The sequence below is a fragment of the Meles meles genome, chromosome 18, assembly GCF_922984935.1.
Source record: "Meles meles chromosome 18, mMelMel3.1 paternal haplotype, whole genome shotgun sequence".
In the NCBI taxonomy this organism is placed as follows: Eukaryota; Metazoa; Chordata; class Mammalia; order Carnivora; family Mustelidae; genus Meles; species Meles meles.
The window spans coordinates 21830807-21852199 of NC_060083.1; the positions used below are offsets into that span (position 1 = coordinate 21830807).

Genomic DNA, 21393 nt, shown 5'->3' on the forward strand with positions numbered 1-21393 from the left:
TTTCTTGTTTTGTTTTTTGTTTTTTGTTTTTTTACTCTAAATACAATAAAGATAGAGGAAAATGGATTTAAGTTCTTTGGTTCTGTTTTGTTTTAAAGACATCCTAAAACATCATGGCCAAGGAAGAGAGTTTTTTAAATATGTGTTATTTGAACACTTTCCTTTGGGAGAATTTGATAAGCAACTTAGGGTTTGGGGGTTTGTTTTGTTTTTCCTTTTTGGTACGGTTTTCAAACATTTTTTAAAGCTGCCAGACCCTTTTTTCCTTTTCAATGAAACAGAAATAACAAGAAAAGATTTATTCCCAGGTCTGCATATAAATTAACCAATCGTTCTCATTTACTATTGTGTTATCGGGCTCTAGCATATATCCAAACCATAAGAGGCATTCAGTTAAATATTTACAGCACAAAGAAATGAGTGAAACTAGTAACATTGGTATTCTACAGTGTAATACATTTGACATATGTATTTGAGTGTGAATAGTATTTTAAATAGATAGGTACATGGGAAGTTGAGGACTCAGTTTGAAAACCATAGATATAAAGAAATTTTACTATGTGTATTCCATAAAGATGGTGAACATAGCTCAGGAGGTCTTTAAGATAGGCCCCCTTTTTTCCCTCTATAATTCCTTGATAAGCCTTAAAAATACATAGTTTGGTTTCTACATTAAACCTAGAAATATGCATTGAGCTGTCTTTTTGCTTTGCTTATCAGTTAAAAAGATGAGAGAGAAGTTTTTTTTTTTTAAGATTTTATTTATTTGACACAGTGAGAGCATAAGCAGGGGGAGTGGTAGGCAGAGGGAGAGAGAGACGCAGTCTCCCTTGCAGAACAGGGAGCCCAATGCAGGATTCTGTCCAGGACCCCAGGATCATGACCTGAGCCAAAGGCAATCGCTGAACCAACTGAGCCATCCAAGCACCTGAGAAGAATATTTTTAAGATACATCATTTTATGTAGAAATAAGGAAGTTTGAGACTTTTTTCCTCTTATACAAATAAGAGCAAATCATATATTGACACAAATATACAATACCTGTAGCATTGAATACTTTTCAATGTTCAGAGGTCTATCAAGATCCTGATTTTTTTGCTTATTGTGTTTTACTTTATATATCTGTAAATATATTTGTCTCTTACAATATTTTGATAATCTTTTCTATTTAGATTTGTGATTTTGGATTGGCCAGAGTGGAGGAATTAGATGAATCCCGTCATATGACTCAGGAAGTTGTTACTCAGTATTATCGGGCTCCAGAAATCCTGATGGGCAGTCGTCATTACAGCAATGCTATTGACATCTGGTCTGTCGGATGTATCTTTGCAGAACTACTAGGACGAAGAATACTGTTTCAGGCACAAAGTCCCATTCAGCAGGTATGATTTTACTTTGGGCTTTAGTAGCTTTCAATTCTACTACAGATTTAAAGGAAAAACTGTCTTGTACACGTGTCTTGGGCTTATTCGTTGTACTGTCTAAATTGCTTTCAGCAAATTGAGGTTCACTTAAAATTCAGAAAGTTAGGAAGTTGAAGATGACAGAGAGATTCATTCTGTAACTTACAAACCTATTAGAGGGAGTGCTGACTTTATTACATGCACTGATGCATAGCAGCTGACTGGTGTAACAATTTGCACAGGTGTAATCTTCCTTAGTTAGAGGGCCTCTGTTCTTTCTGACTGAATGGGTCAGACCTGAAAATGTATTTGATGGCTTCATGTACTTACACTTTGTGCTTAGAATATAAATTGTGAGTGTTGATTTCCTTAAATCTGAACATTTAAGAACATTTCTAACCTTTATTTTGGAGCTAACATATTTAAATATGGCAGAGAACATTAGAAGCTTATTAAAACTTAGCTTTAGGAAACCATTTGTGATACTTTATCTGCCCTAAGAGTGAATTCGTTATCTTCCATGTTTTCTTGGGATAATTCCTAAGTACTTTTTTATCCATAAATCTTAACAATAGTGGTTGCATGAGAATAATATAACAATGATGTGCTTAGTCTTCAGAATCAAATTGGTGGGTTCGAATCCTAGCTCTGACACTTACTATCTATTAATTCTTGGGCAGATTAAACCATTCTGAGGATCGTTGTGCAGATTAAAAGTAATAAACTGAAAATGACGCCTGGCACATAGTGAGCTCTCAACAAGTGTTAGAGTCTATGATAGTGATGCCAGGATGCTCGGGATGCAGCGGTAAATAAGACAAAGTTAGTTCTCGCCTTTGTGCGACTTTCACATGAGACAGAAAATAAATAAGTACACAAATAAATATAAAGCTAAGTAATGATAAATTCTGTGAAGAAAAATTGAACCAGGTTAGGGACAGGAAATGATGCTAGGGCAAAGCAGTGCTAAAGGATTCTCTGAAAGGATGACATTCAAGGAGTGGCTCAAGTGAAATGAGGGAGCGAGATACTGGGTGAATTCCAAGAAAAAGACAAGCAACATAATTCAGCTCCTGAGGCAGGAACAAATGTGGCCTGTTGGAGGGATGGCATGATCAAAGGAGAAATCGTAGGAGACCAGGTCAGAGAGAGAGAGAGCGCCTGACCGTGGTGACTGGATAAGGACTTTGGATTTTATTCTGTCCAAAGTGTAATGGAAAGCTGTATGAAGATTTTGAACAAGGGAGTGTTATGACTTGATTGATCACATTTTTAAAAATCACCCTGACTACTGTGTATCTTTGTAAATAATACCTGCACCTGACCCAAAATGGAGTAATTTCTTTTATACTCTTCTAGAAAAGAATTAACTGATACATTAGAAACTGTATCTGCTATGATCAGCATTTGAAATTATTTCCCTGCTATACATTCGGTCTATTTTTATCAAGTTTACATCTTAGAAATTGATCCTGGTGATAAAAAAAATTATATAATAATGTTGGGTACTGTTGACAGTACGCACTTTACTATTCAGTTTTTTTAGAAAGTAGATTTTAATGGACTACCTATAAGACCCATCATGTCTGGACATGAGACATGTCTACCACACAGAAAAGCTTAAATAGGGCCGCCTGGTTGGCTTAGTGGTTTGAGCCCCTTCAGCTTGGGTCATGATCTCAGAGTCCTGGGATCGAACCCCGCATCGGGCTCTCTGCTCAGAGGGGAGCCTGCTTCCCCCTCTCTCTCTCTGCCTGCCTCTCTGCCTACTTGTGATCTCTGTCTGTCAAATAAATACAATCTTAAAAAAAAAAAAAGAAAGAAAAGAAAAGCTTAAATAAAAGTTAAGGGGTTGTTCGGGACACTTGGGTGGCTCAGTCAGTTGAGCATCCGACTTGACTTCAGCTCAGGTTATGATCTTGGGGTTGTGGGATCAGCGCCACATCATTCTTAAGATTCTCCCTCTCCCTCCCACCCTGTGTGTGGGTGTGTATGTATGTGTGCGCGTGCACATGCATGCAAATGTATGTTCTCTCTCAAATAAATCTTTTTTTTTTTTTAAGATTTATTTATTTGACAGAGAGAGAGACAGCAAGAGAGGGAACAAAAGCTGGGGGATTGGGAGAGGGAGAAGCAGGCTTCCCACTGAGCAGGGAGCCTGATATAGGGCTCTATCCCAGGACCCCGGGACCACAACCTGAGCCGAAGGCAGATGTTTAACAACTGAGCCACCCAGGCATCCCTCAAATAAATAAATCTTTTAAAAATGGGGGGGTTGTGGGGCGCCTGGATGGCTCAGCGGGTTAAAGCCTCTGCCTTCAGCTCAGGTCATGATCCCAGGGTCCTGGGATCAAGCCCCGCATCGGGCTCTCTGCTTAGCTGGGAGCCAGCTTCCGTCTCTCTCTCTCTCTCTGCCTGCCTCTCTGCCTACTTGTAATCTCTATCTGTCAAATAAATAAATCTTTAAAAAAAAAAAATGGGGGGGGTTGTTCAATTCCTGTATATTGAAGGATCTTGGATTGCTGCTGGAAAGAATGTATATATATATTCATATACATATGAAGCAACTGGCGTAGGTAGGATTCAGCTATCTTATTTCCTAGAGAAATGCATAGGGTCTTGAGTTTGCCAGTCTGATGTAGCCACTGACAGAGAACTCGCATCTATCTATCATCAGTGTATTTTAGGATGAGAAATCAAGACGTAAAGTGGGAAAAGAATCTAACTTCTAATTGGAAGTAGTTATTTTCTGTAACATTTTCTCTGTATCTTTAAGAAATAAAAACCCTAGCAGACTTCATGGAAATGTTTCTCATCCATGGATCTTACCCATTTTAGACAACTTTCTGAATGTTCCCATTGGTTTTCATGAGCCAGTCATTCTCTTCTGCCTTTGTGGTAGTTGTTGTTAGAGGTCTAAAAGTATCACCAACACACTTCCCAAAAAGCTATGATAGAAATCTTCTGTGGAATACAGCTGCTTGATCATCTCCGTTATCCTGGAGGGCAGTGATCCTTATCTAAACTCAATTGTTTTTTTTTTTTTTAAGATTTTATTTATTTATTGACAGAGAGAGTGCATGAGCAGGGAGGAGGAACAAGGGGAGAGGGAGAAGCAGCTCCCCACTGAGCAGGGAGCCTGATGTGGGACTCAATCCCAGGATCCTGGGATCATGACCTGAGCCAAAGGCAACTGCTTAACCAACTGAGCCTCCCAGGCACCCTAAACTTCATAGTTTTGAGAAGTGCAGAAAATAGGGCTTTATATCTGGCAATCCCAGTACGTAGGTAAGAATTTTCCATCCTGGAGAAATCTGAATGACATGTTATTGCTAATTAGGTTATGAAGTTAGAACAGTTTTCACACCACAGAAAATTGTGAAGGTGGTTTCCTATCTACCAAGACTTGAGAAGACCATCTTCTGTCATGCTCAGCTGACTAAGGTGGTCTTATGCAGTGTTACAGTTTTTTCTAAGAACGACCATTTTCTGCCATTGTAAGGGATTTCTAGAATAACTAGTATGTAAATGATGTGTACAGGCCCAAACATCAATAGCTTAGCTTTCATTTCAGATGTGAAAGTTCTGAGTATTTACTGAGTCACAGCTGCCTGATTTATGGATTAACTCCTTGATGAGCCTGAATCCATTCGAAGCATCAGAATCCATTCATTAACTGCTTGAAAAGAAGAGTCATTAGCCATGAGCAAAACAGCAGTTCACCCCGCAAAGATCGTAGATACTGTCTTATCAAGACCCAGGGCAGATACATGCAGATTCCTAAGTTACTATAGCCTTAGAATGCCCTGCTTGCCAAAATGTATTTTATTTCTGTCCTGTGGGTTCCTAATAAAAACATTTTTCTGGCTTTTTTAATAGTCCAGAAAGTGAAAGTAGGGGCTCCTATCAGTTAATCTGGAACTTACCTTAAAGGCTTGTTTTCACCCCACATTTGGTCCTCGTCTCTAAGGGCAGTGATTTAAGAATAATGGAAAGTTGTTTCCATGAGCTCTTACTATCTGTCTGTATTTCATGTTTCTTTGCAGCTGGATTTGATCACGGATCTTTTGGGCACACCATCGCTGGAAGCAATGAGGACGGCTTGTGAAGGCGCTAAGGCGCACATACTCAGGGGCCCTCATAAACAGGTAAATGAGAGGCCAGGGCCTATAGTTGGTAACCACCTGGGCAGGACTTCTCTTTCAACAGAATAATGACTTGAGACTTTTTAAACAAAAACATGACTTACAGGTTTTATTTAGTTTTTTAGGTCACAGTCATAAATAAGAAATTGTTAAATATTTGTCAAACCAAATAAAATGTCATCATTCCCAATGCTGTGGGAGAGAATAAATACTTCTGTAGCACGGTTGCTAAGAAAAGACTCCTGGCATTTTGTCTCCTGGTCTTTGATGTGTCTGGGAAAAGTTACTGGGGTGGAGCTTTCACTTCGGCGCCATGTGTATCAAGATGTCTTTTCTGAATACTGAGCCAAAATACCTGGTTTCTCCTATTCCAACCAGGAGTATGAGGCTAATTCTATTGCACTCTTACCACTCACACAGAACCATGTTTGAATGCTTGTAGAAAGGAAGTATGAAGAAGAGATTGCCAGATTTGCACTGATCAATATTGCTTGTAACCAGATAAGTCACTGCTGAGAAAGACAAGAAGATGGCTTTTATCTCCACATAAGCAGCATTTTTTTAGGAGAACTTTTCCTAATCTACTTCGGACAGAACAGCTTACTGATGTGAAGAGTGAGCGAGGGAAATAGTTTTCCTCGGTGCAGCAAACTGAAACAGAAAGAAGGCTTGAACAGAAAGACTCGGCAACTAATTTTCATGGGCTCTGCCTTGGTTTCTTTTAAACTAGTCATCTATAGGGGCACCTGGGTGGCTCAGTGGGTTAAGCCTCTGCCTTTGGCTTGGGTCATGATCCCAGGGTCCTGGGATCGAGCCCTGCATCGGGCTCTCTGCTCAGCAGAGAGCCTGCTTCCTCCTCTCTCTGCCTGCCTCTCTGCCTACTTGTGATCTCTGTCAAATAATTAAATAAAATCTTTAAAAATAAATAAAAATAAATTAGTCATTTATGCTCTGATTGATCATTACATCTGATTGATCTGAATGACCAAATGACAGACTGAGTTTGATACTCCTCTCAAATTACCAGCCAGACATTTAGGCAGGGCCTTGTGCCTTGCCCCTGCAGTTTCTCTCCCTAATTCCAGTGTGACTCCAAAGCTCCCATTTTCACATCATAGGGAGGGGGCAATGGGTTAAGTGTGTTCTCTTCTAAAACCAGTCTGAACTAGAAAAACAGAGCTGTGGATGCTGGTATTTTAAATAATTACCCCCTGTTGGTTATATCTTTCTGTTGTATTAAGTTTATAAACTGTGAAATAATTTGAGCCCTAACTCTCTTAGAAGAACACACAGTAAGTCTTAACCTAGAGGAAGGTTCTGTATTAATGGAAGGAACTCAAAAGATCTATTATGTTCTATTTATTGGCCATTATCAGGAATATTAAAGTAATTTATCAATACTTCATGGTAAATGTGTCCTTGGAACTAGCAAAATAATTTTCCTCTTTTCCTGACCTTAGGTCAGCAAATCTTTCCTGGCTAAATGTAGCCAGTAATGAAATGTGATTAAGATCACATACCCTGGTGCCACCCTTCCATCTCTAGAGGAATTTTAACTATTGCTAATGGTTGCCAGCTAATTAATCCTTTGTGTCAGAGCTGCTGAAGTGCAGCTGAGAGAGCAAGGCTTCCTAAGGAGTTTCCTCCCTGCCTACTAGAACAGCTCAAAAAGGTAACATACTGCACCATAGAAGGTATCTATGCTCTCCTTTGAGCATTCCTGGCAAGTGAGTCCTTTTCCTTCTTTTTTTTTTTTTTTAATATTTTATTTATTTGACAGAGAGAAATCACAACTAGGCAGAGAGAGAGGAGGCAGCAGGCTCCCTGCGGAGCAGAGAGCCCGATGCAGGACTCGATCCCAGGACCCTGGGGTTATGACCTGAGCTGAAGGCAGAGGCTTTAACCCACTGAGCCACCCAGGTGCCCCGAGTCTTTTTCCTTCTAGAAATTTTTTAAAAATCTGTTAGTTGTAAAAACCTTAAATTTTAAATTAAATAAAAAATAGTTAAGTATCATATTACTGTCTAAAACAAAGGAGGGAAGACAGAAAAATTTAAAGTCCTATGTTTATTTAACTAGTTAAGTGGGTTAAGATGTTAAGCAGAATTTTTTCCTACACATTTTTATATGAACCGGCCTCTTAACAAGAATGCCTCTTAGAATTTATTTTGTTTATCATTAAGTTTTGTGATAGTCTTAAGAGAGCACCACAGCTACCACTAAATTTAAATCAGCTACTGGAATATTTTGGTTTTGAAGAGAAGACTGGTAAAGTGGAAACAAATTAGGTGACCATTTTTCTTCAAAGTCCAGATACACTTTGCACAAAACTTTAAAGTCTTTTTTTTTTTTTTTAAGATTTTATTTATTAATTAGAGAGAGAGAGAGAGCACAAGCAGGGAGGAAGGGCAGAGGGAAAGGGAGAAGCTGACTGGATCTCAGATCCAGATACAGAGCTTGATCCCAGGATCATGACCTGAGCCAAAGGCCAGATGCTTAACCAACTGAGCCACACAGGTACCCCAAAACTTTTAAATCTTATCTTTAGATGCTTTTAACCAGAGCTAGAAATGGTCTCCTGAGTCAGCTGTCCATGGTCTTTGAGCAGTAACCCAGGTAGACTGGTATAGAGAAAGTTATGCCTACCATGTGTAATTAAATGTAAATGAACTTAGCATATTACTTAGTTCCAGTTTTTCCCCAGTATAGAACTTCAGGTTTTCATCTACATTTGCTAGTTGATCTGTATACCACTAGTGCTCTCAAGAAAGGTTAGCAGACCCTTGAAGCTCTTTACTTAGACCATCATTCAGACTCTACTTTTCCCCTTTCCACTCTCTATTCCTTCCCTGACCCCATGATGCATATCTTTTATGCCTCTTGTTGGCCTGTTAGCAGCTGTTTGAAGGTATCTCCATTCATGTTATACCTATTTAGAGCTGAGATCGGAAGACACATACATACCCATGCCCAAGAATATTGGTATGTAGCCACTTGGATTTTTTTTTTTTTTTTAACTTTAAAAGATGAATTTGGTCCCAAATCCAGTATGGACACTGTACCTTGTGTAGTTCTGTACATGATGACTGTTCTGCAAAGAGCATAGTTCTTCGCTCAGCGCCCCGCACCAGATATATGCTCGTTTATTTCTTTGGTCTGTAGTGATGAAGAGTGCAGGCTGCGGTGGCAGTGTCAGGCTTAGCGCAGTGCACAGCATGTTGACGGTGTCCCGGGAGTTGAATGCTACAGTTTTCAGACAGACTGAATGTGAATCCTGCCTCCCCTGGTAACTCATTTTGTGATCTTGGGTAAATTATTTAACCTCTGTGTGCCTCAGTTCATTCTTCTATAAAATGGGAATAAAAATGGTTCCTACCTCATTAAATTGTTATGATGATAAAGAGATAGTGCATGCCAGGAGAGCATCAAATAGTGTCTGGCATTCTAAACATTTAATAAATATTAATATTACCAGTTAAAGTTACCACCCTAACATGATATAGCTATAGCTTGTGATTTTTTTTTTTAATATATACGACATTACGATCAAATGGAGTTTGTTCCAGGGATCCAAAGACAGTTCACCTACAGAAAATCTATTAATGTATTTTGACATTTTAAATGAGAAAAATCATGATTATCTCAATTGATGCAGAAAAGGCATTAGATAAGGTTCAGTCCTTTTTATGTGTTACCATGATGAAAGTTCTTTACAAAAACCTATAGATAAATTTATAGATAAGTATATGAACAAGGCAGAATTAGCTGTATTTACACTTTTACTGTATTTATCTCATTTACTAATTAAATGAGATAAAAATGGATGCACAGAGAAAAAGCCTCTAACTTTTAGAAAGGACTCAGAATTCTCTTTTTATTTAATATTTTATTTATTTATTTGCCAGAGAGAGATCACAAGTAGGCAGAGGTAGGGGGCGGGGAAGCAGGCTCCCTGCTAAGCAGAGAGCCCGATGCGGAGCTCCATCCCAGGACCCTGAGATCATGACCGAAGCTGAAGGCAGAGGCTTTAACCCGCTGAGCCACCCAGGCACCCAGGACTCAGAATTCTTAATGAAGCTGCTTAGGCTATTGGAGGTCTTCCCAGGGCAAGATATACCTTGCTGTACTTATACTAAATTACTGGATATAGGAGTTAGATAAACTATATTTAATGTTTTTTTTTTTTATTTTATTTATTTGACAGAGAGAAATCACAACTAGGCAGAGAGGCAGGCAGAGAGAGAGGAGGAAGCAGGCTCCCTGCTGAGCAGAGAGCCGGATGCGGGGCTCGATCCCAGGACCCTGGGATCATGACCCGAGCTGAAGGCAGAGGCTTTAACCCACTGAGCCACCCAGGCGCCCCGATAAACTATATTTAAACTCATGAGAAATACTTCTAAAATTTCAATACAAGTTTTGAGTTTGGACTATAAAAAGAAAAACTAAACTTTTTTCAAGTATTTCCCACTTAAGTAGCTACTCAAAGTTAAATGGAAATAGCCATTCTTTACTACTAATAATCATTTCTAATAATATTTAGAAGTGTGCTATATATGAGTCACTGTCCCAACCATTTCTTATATATTAGTTCATTAAGTCCTCACAGCACTATAATAAACCATTTGTTCCCTTTTTTTTTTTTTAAGATTTTATTTATTTATTTGACAGAGAGAGATCACAAGTAGATAGAGAGGCAGTCAGAGAGAGAGAGAGAGAGTGGGAAGCAGGCTCCCTGCTGAGCAGAGAGCTCGATGCGGGACTCGATCCCAGGACCCCGAGATCATGACCTGAGCCGAAGGCAGCGGCTTAACCCACTGAGCCACCCAGGCGCCCCCCATTTGTTCCTTTTTACAAACAGGAGATGAAGGATTACTGAGGTCAAATAATAAGCTTAAGGTCATAAGCCAGATCTCAAAAGTAGGTTTTTCTACTTCTAAAACTTACGTTCTTAGCCAGTATACACTGCCTGACACATACACCTTCACAGCAGATTTTTTTTATTAATTTCATTTATACATACGCAAGTAATGTGAGTACATGTAAAATAAAAATTTTACAGTTAGTCTCCATAGCTACCCCCCATACTATCCCAGTCACCTCTAGATTAATATGAGAATATCTTCCCAGACATATTTTATTTATTTATATATATTTATATAAAGAAAAATACGTCCTGTTGTTTGTTGGGACTTCTTAAAAAATACAACCATACATACACAAAAGGAGAATCTAATTGGCTATTTTCTTAGAGTACAGATTACTCTCTCAAATTAATTTTCTTGTGTGGTTAATTAATATACATATTCCCATGGGTGCCTGGTGGCTCAGTGGGTTAACCCTCTCCCTTTGGCTCGGGTCGTGATCTCAGGGTCCTGGGATTGAGTCCCGCATTGGGCTCTCTGACGGGGAGCCTGCTTCCCCCCCTCTCTCTGCCCCTCTACCTACTTGCGATCTATCTCTGTCAAATAAATAAATTAAAATCTTAAAAAAATATATATATACATATATATACACACACACACACACACACACACATACTCCCATACAGTTTATCAGTCAGGACTCTTTTCGGTGAAACTCAGTTAAAACTGGCTTAAGCAAAAAAGGGAACTTACTGGCTCATAGCACTTTTCATATGAAGTTGTTGATCTACAGCTGACTCAGTCTTTGCTGGGTTTAAGTAGTCAAGTGATGTTCGGAGCCAGGAATCTGATTCTTCTCTGTTTTGTTTTCCCGTGTGTTGGCTTCATTTTCAGACAAGCTTTCTTTTCCCCTGTGTGTTTGTAAAAATGGAACCAGTGGTCCAGATCTACGTTCTACCAGCATATCAATCCTTCAGAAAAGAGCTTTCCCAAACAGATCTCGAAAAAATATTTGCAAGGTCTCTTATTCAGTCATGAATATGTTTGGTTATGAGCAATAGAAAATCTTGCTTGCTATGGTTTAAAGACATAGGGGTTCATTTTTTTCTCCTATCAAGAAGTTGAGAGGTTTGCAGTCTGGAGTTGGTATAGCAGCTCAATTTACGTCATCAAGGACCCAGGGTTTTTTTCTTTCTTTCTGCTCTGCCATCTGTAGAATATTGATTTCATACCCTCTAGCTTATCTCCTCCTGGCCACAAAATGACTAGCTTGAAATCGTATTCACATTCAAAGCAAGAAAGTGGAGGAAAGAGGGAACACTAGTGGTTATCTGTCCCTTTTATTAGGAAAGAACATTTTCCCAGAAGCCTGCCTAGCAAGGTTCTGCTTCTATATCATTGTCTAGAACTGTGTAATATGTAACCTCCCAGATGTTAGACAAGCTTTAAAAAAAAATGAGTGTTTCCTATCTTCTGTAATAAAGGTAGGTAAAGGAGAAGAGGACTGGGGGGGTATGTGTTGGATTAGCCAGTCCATTGGCTGTCCTCTGTTTCAGAACCTGTATCTTTCCCAGAGCCAGTCAAAGGTGTTCAGGGGAATATTTCATTTGATTGGCCAGGCCTGGGTCAGATGCCCATCCTTGGAATTGAGAGATTGAAATCAAGCTCAGCCACTTGATTTATGAGTGAAGAGGGAGTGGTATTTGGTATTTTTTATTTATTGTTTCTTTTCTACAACTCAGAATCTTGGATGAATACAATCTTAGTTGCCATGACCCAAGTATCTTTTAAAGTAGATACTTGGGAGGGGAGCCTGGGCGGCTCAGTCTTTGGGCATCTGCCTTCCGCTCAGGCATGATCCTAGGGTCCTGGGATTGAGCCCTGCATCAGGCTCCCTGCTCAGCAGGAAGCCTGCTGCTCCCTCTCCCACTCCCCCCGCTTGTGTTTCCTCTCTCACTGTGTCTCTCTCTGCCAAATAAATAAATAAAAATCTTTAAAAGTAAAACAAAAAAATAAAGTAGATACATGGGGCACCTGGGTGGCTCAGTCAGTGAAGCCACCAGCTCCTGATTTCAGCTCAGGTCATGATCTCAGGATCGTGGGATTAAGCCCCGCATTGGGCTCTGCGCTCAGCACAGATTCTGCGTGAGATTCTCTCCCTCCCCCTCTCCTCTTCTCACTTGCTCTAAAATAATAAAATATTTAAAAGAAGAAAAGAAAGTAGATAATTTCTGAGGCACTGACTTACTGGTAGGATTGAAAAGTCTATTAACAGCCCTTAGTCCTTCAGTTCACCTCTTACAAGGTTTAGATTTTCCTTTTTGCTCAGATTGCTCCAACTAATTGTGACAGAAATGCATGTAATATTTTCGTTAAAGTGAAAATGGTTCTGTCTCCTGACAGGAACCGAATCTTACATTTAATAGATTATGTTAGAGAGTTCATTCAATTCAAACTAATTATTTTTCAGGTCGGGATTTCTCTTATATAATCCCGCGTGTTCACCGTATAGTGCACTGCACATTGTGCATACTTAATTAACGTTGCTGACTGATGATCACAGCTTTTTTTCCACCCGCTGAAAACTTACAGGACAGGACTCAAACGGCCAAGCCAGCCTAGCCATTTGACTATTGTGGTGATCAGCACTCTGCCCTTGGCTTATGATGACTGTGACATATCGTTTAGGGCCCCTCACCCAGGTCCAGAAGCTCATCCTTGCTTCATTTCACTGACAGTTAATCATAGTCATTAATGGAGGACTCTTTATAACCCTTCCCATCCTCGTGATTCAGCACTGGCGCCCACTCACTCCTACATTGCTACGTGGCTTATAAACTTGCAAAACGAACAGAAAATGGCCTGGCATGTCTTAAAAGGGAAAAAGTAATGTCTGTGAATGTTGGGGGAATTGACAAAAACTTTTTCCCAAACTAAGTATTTAGGGCATATTTCTAAGCATTCTGTTTTTTCATTCAAATTGATTCTGTTGTGCTTGACTTAGAAATATGAACTTCTTATCTAGTTCTGATACCTTGTGCCCAGCTGCTTTCAATCATAATGGCTGATGAATTAGAGGGGAAGAAAATGGAATTAGATATTTGGCGTCTCTAGTACAGCATCTTTCCCATGGAGCCAGTGCTAGGAACTAAATTATTATGGTTATCCTTCTGGAGAGGTATTGACATAACTGAACTGACTTCTTTTTCTCTGTGCCCCTTCTGAACATGCAACACAGAAAAGGAGAAAACATAAGATGATGGTTCCAGGCTGTGGTGAAACTTAGCCTTATTTTTAGTGTGTTTGTTAGGGTGTAATTCTATAAAGAAAGATAAGATGGAAGAGGGTGTAAAATTTCAGGTTGCCTTAACATCCACTCATTTGATTTTCACAAGCTCCTCATGTATCCAGTTGTCCTCGTGTCTTAAAAATTTTGCCATCTAGGGGCGCCTGGGTGGCTCGGCGGGTTGGGGCCTCTGCCTTCGGCTCAGGTCATGATCCCGGGGTCCTGGGATCGAGCCCCGCGTCGGGCTCTCTGCTTGGCTGGGAGCCTGCTTCCTCCTCTCTCTCTCTCTGCCTGCCTTTCTGCCTACTTGCCTACTTGTGGTCTCTATCTGTCAAATAAATAAATCTTAAAAAAAAAAAAAAAAAAATTTTGCCATCTAATTTGTCCTCTATTCTCCATCCTCTAGAATTGTTTGTTCATATGTTTTCCTTGCCCATCCAAGACCCGATATTCATCTTTGTTACTCCAACATCTAACCCAGGCCCTGGCATTTTGTGGATGATAAATGATTAACAATGCTTTGGGTCAGTAGGCTGGTCTGTGCCAGTACAATCTAATAGAAGAGAAAGCTGAGGTTCTAGCAACTTACTTGACTGTAGTGATGGCAAAGTTAGAATTGGAACCCACCTGTTCTAGTACTCATCCCAGTGTTCCTGACCCTGACCCTGACCTTAAGCTATAACACACCATCTATAGATGTTATAGATGTTATAACATCTATAACACTAGATTCACTTAGAAAGTGGAAAGGAGGGGCTCCTGGCTAGCTCAGTTGGTGGAACGTGCGACACTTGACTTCAGGTTTGTGGGTTTGAGCCCCGTGTTGGGTGTAGAGATCACTAAAAAAATAAAATCTTAAAAATTATTTTTTAAAAGTTATTTTTTTTTAAAAAGTGGAAAGGAGAGATTTGCTTATGATGAGATATTTTGGTCAGTAAGAATTGGCTGAAATTTGGCTGCTAACCTGCATAAGCCATTGAAAAGGACCAGCTATTTACAGTCAAAACAAGAATCAGAATCTTTAAAAAAATATCAAATTAGTTCATTTTACACAATAAAGAAATTGTTTGGGGAAATATGTAAATTAAGTTGTAAATCAAAACCTCCACACTCTCCACATGCCACTCCTTGACTAATATAGATAATTTCAGGACTACCATAGACTTACATATTTTTAACAAGAAATACTCCTCTATTAGCAAACAAATATTTGAGTGCCAATAAATGGGTTCTGTGCACGTAATACTTTTTCTGTCATAATCCTATCGAGTTTCATATAATTTTTGAGCTAAAGTGAACTTCAGAGATCATTTAGTCCAACCATCTCCTGTGCTTAAGAATACTGGGATTCTCACAGGTTGATTTATCCAATCAGTTAGTGAATTAGAGCCTCATCTCATCTTATCTCTGTTAGTCCTTGATCCTGCAGAAAACTTCTATGAGGTGAATAATTCTCTCCCGATGATTCTGAGACACCTTGCTGCTATTCTTACTGGGTTTTAATATGTGGCTTTGTTGGAAATAGGCGACATGTAAGACAGTTCACATGCAGTTTCCATGCTTGACTTTGCACGTACCTGTGGTTTTTTTGTTTGTTTGTTTGTTTTTTAAAGATTTTATTTATTTATTTGACAGACAGAGTTCACAAGTAGGCAGAGAGAGGAGGAAGCAGGCCCCCTGCTGAGCAGAGAGCCCGATGTGGGGCTCGATCCCAGGACCCTGGGATCATGACCTGAGCTGAAAGCAGAGGCTTTAACCCACTGAGCCACCCAGGTGCCCCCGTACCTGTGGTTTTAAATATTTTTGCCTCCCAATCCCAGGCATGTTTGGTCTTCCCTTCTTGCCTGAGCATTTACAGTATAAGGCTAACAGGAGCACCATATTTACAGGATTAGCTTTCATTTTTTGTAGGCTCCTTTGTGAGCTAACTTACAATAGGTAATCCTGCAATATAAAATATTCTACTGGAAGTCAGTGACAGTTGCTGCTTCTGAAGATTGGTTAATGAGGGGAATACCCCTTCCCTTTGAGGTTATACGTATATGCACACAACTTTTGAGCTGGATACTTGTAATAAATTGGCTATATTCTGTATCTACGTACACAGAGACTCACATATTTTAATTCTTCATTTCTTACAGCCATCTCTTCCTGTACTTTACACCCTGTCTAGCCAGGCTACACATGAAGCTGTTCATCTCCTTTGCAGGATGTTGGTCTTTGATCCAGTAAGTAGTGTTTATTTTTATATTGTTTTAATGAATTAAAGATACATCTGTTCTAAGAAAAACATCCTGGCTTTAAATAGATGAGCAATGTAAATAATGACTTTTCAAAGATAAACTTCAATCCCCAGTTTTTGTGTGTACCATTGTGCTCACTCACTGCACAGAAGTTTGATTATTAACACATAAACATCTAGGTGAAAAGAGATAAGGAACTGCACCATCCTTATTTATCTCAGGATTTGAAAAAAGAGTTTGACGCCAAGGTAAATCAGGAGAAAAGAATTTTAACATTCTTGGAAATAATCTACCCATTATATTGCATAAGGAACTGTTGACTCATTTGGTGGTTGAGATGGTAGCTTTATCAAATGCCATTTGTAGTCTTGACTCTTCTGGGACAAAGTTCAGGTCTTCATTTACCTATTCATCCAAAGAGTATTTATTACTCATCTCTGTTCTGGTAACTATTACCAAAGAAGACTCAAAAATGAAAACATTTAGAAAAGAACATCTTACTCGCCGAGAGTATAAGAATTCCTGTACAAACACAGCAGGTATTTAAAGAGGGAAAAACCACAAAAGTACCATTTATGAAATTTACATTGGTATGTTCATAATGAGAAAACAGCTGCATTTCAGGGGATGGAGTGAATTTTTTCTTCATTTGGTATTTATTTTTTGGTTTCCATTTGTTTACTTCAGCATGTGAGGTGCCCATGATACGGGAAGCAAAACAGAGTGGCCCTTCTTGTTTCCACACCCCCTCCCTGTGGCCAAGCTTCTACCATTGAGGACAGTTTCCAGCACATCATATGCTCAGTGAGCTAGTGAGTTAGTGTCATTAGTTTGATTTTTTGTTTTATTTGGCAAGCCTTCTACGTAGTTAAACTATTTATACAACAGATGTTAATACCTAAAGACTTTGTATATATTTTTTATATATCTTTTGTGGTTAACAAAACTAGAACCACATGAATTTCAAGCTTTAGAGGTCATTTCTGTCTGCCTCTAGACAATATATAATAAATATATTTTGTATATTAATATATAATAAATAAATTATAATAAAGGCCCTGAGGTTAAATTTTATGTTTATGTGTCAGAAATATGTTACTCTTTTTATTCTGTTAAGATTGGGAACCAAGAACTATGTGATTCACCTGTACCAACTTGTACTTGTAGTACTTAGAGCTGTTAGCTGTCCTGTTTCTCTGAGATCCCATGATTATTAATGATCCTGTCCTGCCAGAAGTTCATAATCTTTACGGCCCTAAGGCTGGAATTTCCTAAGCCACAGAGTGGATACCAGGCATGTTTTCCTGGGAGGCCTTTTAGACATCAGTTCTACACATGAAATGTCCTTTTTCCTTAAGAGTGGGATTGTCACACCTAATTTAAATGAAAGTTTTGGTGTGTTCATAGTTATACATTAGGTTTATCTATAAGAAGGAGGTAAGATTTATCTGGTAAGGGGTGCCTGGGTGGCTCAGTGGGTTAAACCTCTGCCTTCAGTTCAGGTCATGATCTCAGGATTCTGGGATTGAGCCCCACATCGGGCTCTCTGCTCAGCAGGGAGCCTGCTTCCTCCTCTATCTACCTGCCTCTCTGCCTACTTGTGATCTCTCTCTGTCAAATAACTAAATAAAATCTTTTAAAAAAAATTTATCTGGTAAAAAAATAAAAAGAGGATCAGTTCTTATTGGACTTATGCAAATAACTCCATGGTTATTTAAAAAAAAAAAAAAAAGAATTCCAGGGGGGTTGCCGCGTTGCTCTCTGTTGGAGCAGTGGGAATTGGTGGCTGCGGCCTTGGGGCTGGGATGAACCGCACTCTCGGTGGAGGCCCGGGAGCCAAGCCAGAGCCATGGCAAGTACAGTGGTAGCAGTTGGACTGACCATTGCTGCTGCAGGATTTGCAGGCCGTTATGTTTTGCAAGCCATGAAACATATGGAGCCTCAAGTAAAACAAGTTTTTCAGAGTCTACCAAAATCTGCCTTCAGTGGTGGCTATTATAGAGGTGGGTTTGAACCCAAAATGACAAAACGAGAAGCAGCATTAATACTAGGTGTAAGTCCTACTGCCAATAAGGGAAAAATAAGAGATGCTCATCGACGAATTATGCTTTTAAATCACCCAGACAAGGGAGGATCTCCTTATATAGCAGCCAAAATCAATGAAGCTAAAGATTTACTAGAAGGTCAAGCTAAAAAATGAAGTAAATGTGTGATGAATTTTAAGTTCTTGTTAGTTTATGTATACAAGTGTTAGCTTTTTATAATAAAATGCCTCAAAGCTAAAAAAAAAAAAAAAAAAAAAAGAATTCCATTAACGCACCCATGTAATATTTACCCATTTTTATCATTGTCTTATAGAACAAGGCCAACCAAAATATATTATTATTTATTTACAGAATCATTTTTAAATTGGCCTGATGCTTTATTAGTTTATGACCGATATTACGGATTCTTTTCTTTCCAATTCTGAGGGTTCAATTAGAAATAGATGGCATTTTTAAAGAGTGTTTCTGATTTTAACCTGTTAAATTGAAGGCTAGAGATACATTAAGAAGAAAGAAATGAGGTTTTAAAAAATATCCGTTAGGGGCGTCTGGGTGGCTCAGTGGGTTAAAGCCTCTGCTTTCAGCTCAAGTCATGATCCCAGGGTCCTGGGATCAAGTCCCTCATCGGGCTCTCTGCTCAGCAAGGAGCCTGCTTCCTCCTCTCTCTCTCTCTCTCTCTCTCTCTCTCTCTGCCTGCCTCTGTCTACTTGTGATCTTTGTCTGTCAAATAAATAAATAAAATCTTTTTAAAAAATCCGTTAAAAATAGAACATTAGCCATAATTAAATCAGTTTATTTAGTCCGGTTAGTCTGAGATAATTATTTAATTACTTTACTGATCTTGGTTTAAGCATGTGTCTGCTCTTGGACTGACACATTCTGAAATCCTGACTCGGTTACTTGGTTTAATCTAGGTGATGGCTGTCTGTGGTGATAATATCAGGTGTTCCCATAAGCTTATGTCCTGAATTTAGTAGTCAGGAGTACCTGGTGTAACAGTCCTTTACTGAGGTTCTTGTGATGTTTCTCAAGGGAAGTTTAATTCCTTAGCTTGTAGTAGAAGCCTTTAGGCAAATATAAGGAGAAACCAGAAACCACTAAAGGATAAGGTGAAGGGCTCTGGTTCTTTTATTATAATAATATCAATAGTGTTGGAAAGGATGGAATGTAATAATCAGTTTATAAAGGTGTAATTAACTATTAACTCAAATAGTGAAGGCATTAAACAAACCTCCAGAGACTTTATCTAAATGCAATAAATAGTTACAAGCAGTATTTTTAAAGCACAGCAATAATTATTAGGAAGTTAGACAAAATTATTCACTTTTCTTCTCTTGCCAAATATATCTGTTATCTTGCATACACATCTTCCTATCACCACATACTCTTTTCTGCTCTTTACAAAATACATATTACTTTAACCCAAAGATACTTGCACATCTTTTTTAACTGTTTTTGATGGCTCCTCTATGATATGTTAATGAAGAGTCTTTGTGTATTAAAATTATGTTGTCCAGGTATCCCAAGGACTGTCTATTAACTCAAATTAATTATTGCCAAGGTCTTAATATTAACTAAGAATCAGATTAAAATTTAAGTTGACAAATTAAGTCCTTATGAATTGTAGCATTCTAAAAACTAATTTCTTTTTAAAAGCACACTACCTGTTATCACTTACCTAATGTAGTTGAATACGTAATTTTGCAATTCTGTAATCTTACACAAAGAAATATTAGTTTATCTGACCAGCAAAATCAGTGGGAAAAAAATTAAATTCAAAATGATTAGGCTTTTTGTGAGAAAACAAACCCAAGGGGCGCCTGGGTGGCTCAGTGGGTTAAGCCGCTGCCTTCGGCTCGGGTCATGATCTCAGGGTCCTGGGATCGAGTCCCGCATCGGGCTCTCTGCTCAGCGGAGAGCCTGCTTCCCTTCCTCTCTCTCTGCCTGCCTCTCTTGTGATTTCTCTCTATCAAATAAATAAATAAAATCTAAAAAAAAAAAAAAAAAGAAAACAAACCCAAAACTTATAGAATATTGTGATGGCATTACATGTACATGGCAGTAAAATCAGAAAGAAAACAGAGATTTTAAAATATTTTTAACTATTAACTCAGACTGATTTGTCCAGAGTCACCTTGTATAGTAATACCATATGACCTCTTTATCTTATACAATTATATACCAGATATTAAACTTTTAAGAGAAGAATTTTGCTTTTTACTTTGTAACCTACTAAACCAAGAATATTATTTTAATTCACAGTTAAAGCTTCATTTAATCTTTGAGTTACACCTTTTTTTTTTTTTTTTTAAGATTTTATTTATTTATTTATTTATTTGAGAAACACAGAGACAGAAAGAGCCAGAGCAGAGGAAGAAGGACAAGCGGACTCCACACTGAGCGCAGAGCCTGACACAGGACAGGGCTCAATTCCAGGACGCTGAGATCATGACCAGAGGCAAAATCAAGAGTCAGACACTTAACTGACTGAGTCACCCAGGCACCCCTATGAGTTACAACTTTAGCAAGAAAAAATTTCTAAATAGCCAACACATTTAATACATAAAGAAGAATAGTGTTTTTTTTTTGTTTTTTTGTTTTTTTTTTTAAGATTTTATTTATTTATTTGACAGAGAGAAATCACAAGAGAGGCAGGCAGAGAGAGAGGAAGGGAAGCAGGCTCTCCGCTGAGCGGAGAGCCCGATGCGGGACTCGATCCCAGGATCCTGAGATCATGACCTGAGCTGAAGGCAGCGGCCTAACCCACTGAGCCACCCAGGCGTCCCTGCCCCATTAGTTTTTTAAGAGATCTCATAACATGATATATTAACTCCCCTCGAGGTATACAAAGTACATCAATGTGTTTGCTTAGAAATGTTTTTTATTTGTAAAATGGAAATTTTTATCAACTCTTCAGAACTAAAAGAGCCACAATTCTGATGAATCAACAAAATCTAGGGTAGAAACGAGTGTCCACATCTATTATAAATGTTGATCAGTTAAGCAACGTGTGTACAATATGTAATTAAGAATATATATGAATATGGGACACCTTGGTGGCTCAGTCAGTTGAGTGTCTGAATCTTGATTTTGACTCAGGTCATGATCTTAGGGCCCTGGGATCAAGCCCCAAGTCAGGCTCTGTGCTCAAGCAGGGAGTCTGCTTCTCCCTCTCTCTCTGCCCTTCCCCCAACTTGTACATGCACGCACATTTGCTTTCTCTCAGATAAATAAATATTTTAATATATATATATATACACACACATATATATATATATAGAGAGAGAGAGAGAGAGAGAGAGAAAGGACATAATTAAGCACCACTAGGTCCTTCCAAAGAACATTATTGAAAAATCTGAGTAATTTTGTGATCTCTTTTTCAAGTTAGTAAAGCAGTTTTTCTTTTCAG

The 21393-nt window shown here is 38.7% G+C and overlaps 2 protein-coding genes across 3 annotated transcripts in view; both read left to right on the forward strand.

Annotated features, from left to right (window-relative positions):
- The window catches only part of NLK (nemo like kinase), a 168524-nt gene that overhangs the window by 140129 nt on the left and 7002 nt on the right, over nucleotides 1-21393 (forward strand). Inside the window, exons 6-8 of the mRNA XM_045985973.1 lie at nucleotides 1173-1382; nucleotides 5450-5551; nucleotides 15838-15924. Coding sequence (XP_045841929.1) covers nucleotides 1173-1382; nucleotides 5450-5551; nucleotides 15838-15924 — 399 coding nt within the window. The remainder of the gene's footprint in view (nucleotides 1-1172; nucleotides 1383-5449; nucleotides 5552-15837; nucleotides 15925-21393) is intronic.
- Nucleotides 17687-18162, forward strand: LOC123929861 (mitochondrial import inner membrane translocase subunit TIM14). Of its 2 annotated transcripts, XM_045985975.1 has the most exons (2): nucleotides 17687-17791; nucleotides 17844-18162. In XM_045985975.1, exon 2 carries the CDS (start codon nucleotides 17864-17866, stop codon nucleotides 18137-18139), a length of 276 nt encoding a protein of 91 aa, XP_045841931.1. In that variant the 5' UTR covers nucleotides 17687-17791; nucleotides 17844-17863; the 3' UTR covers nucleotides 18140-18162. The 2 variants fall into 2 exon arrangements, with proteins under 2 accessions (XP_045841931.1, XP_045841930.1); XM_045985974.1 differs by having other exon boundaries at nucleotides 17687-18162.

Coding starts and splice junctions, on each gene's coding strand:
- LOC123929861 (XM_045985974.1), top strand. CDS start 17,789: ATGGCAAGTACAGTGGTAGCAGTTGGACTGACCATTGCTGCTGCAGGA.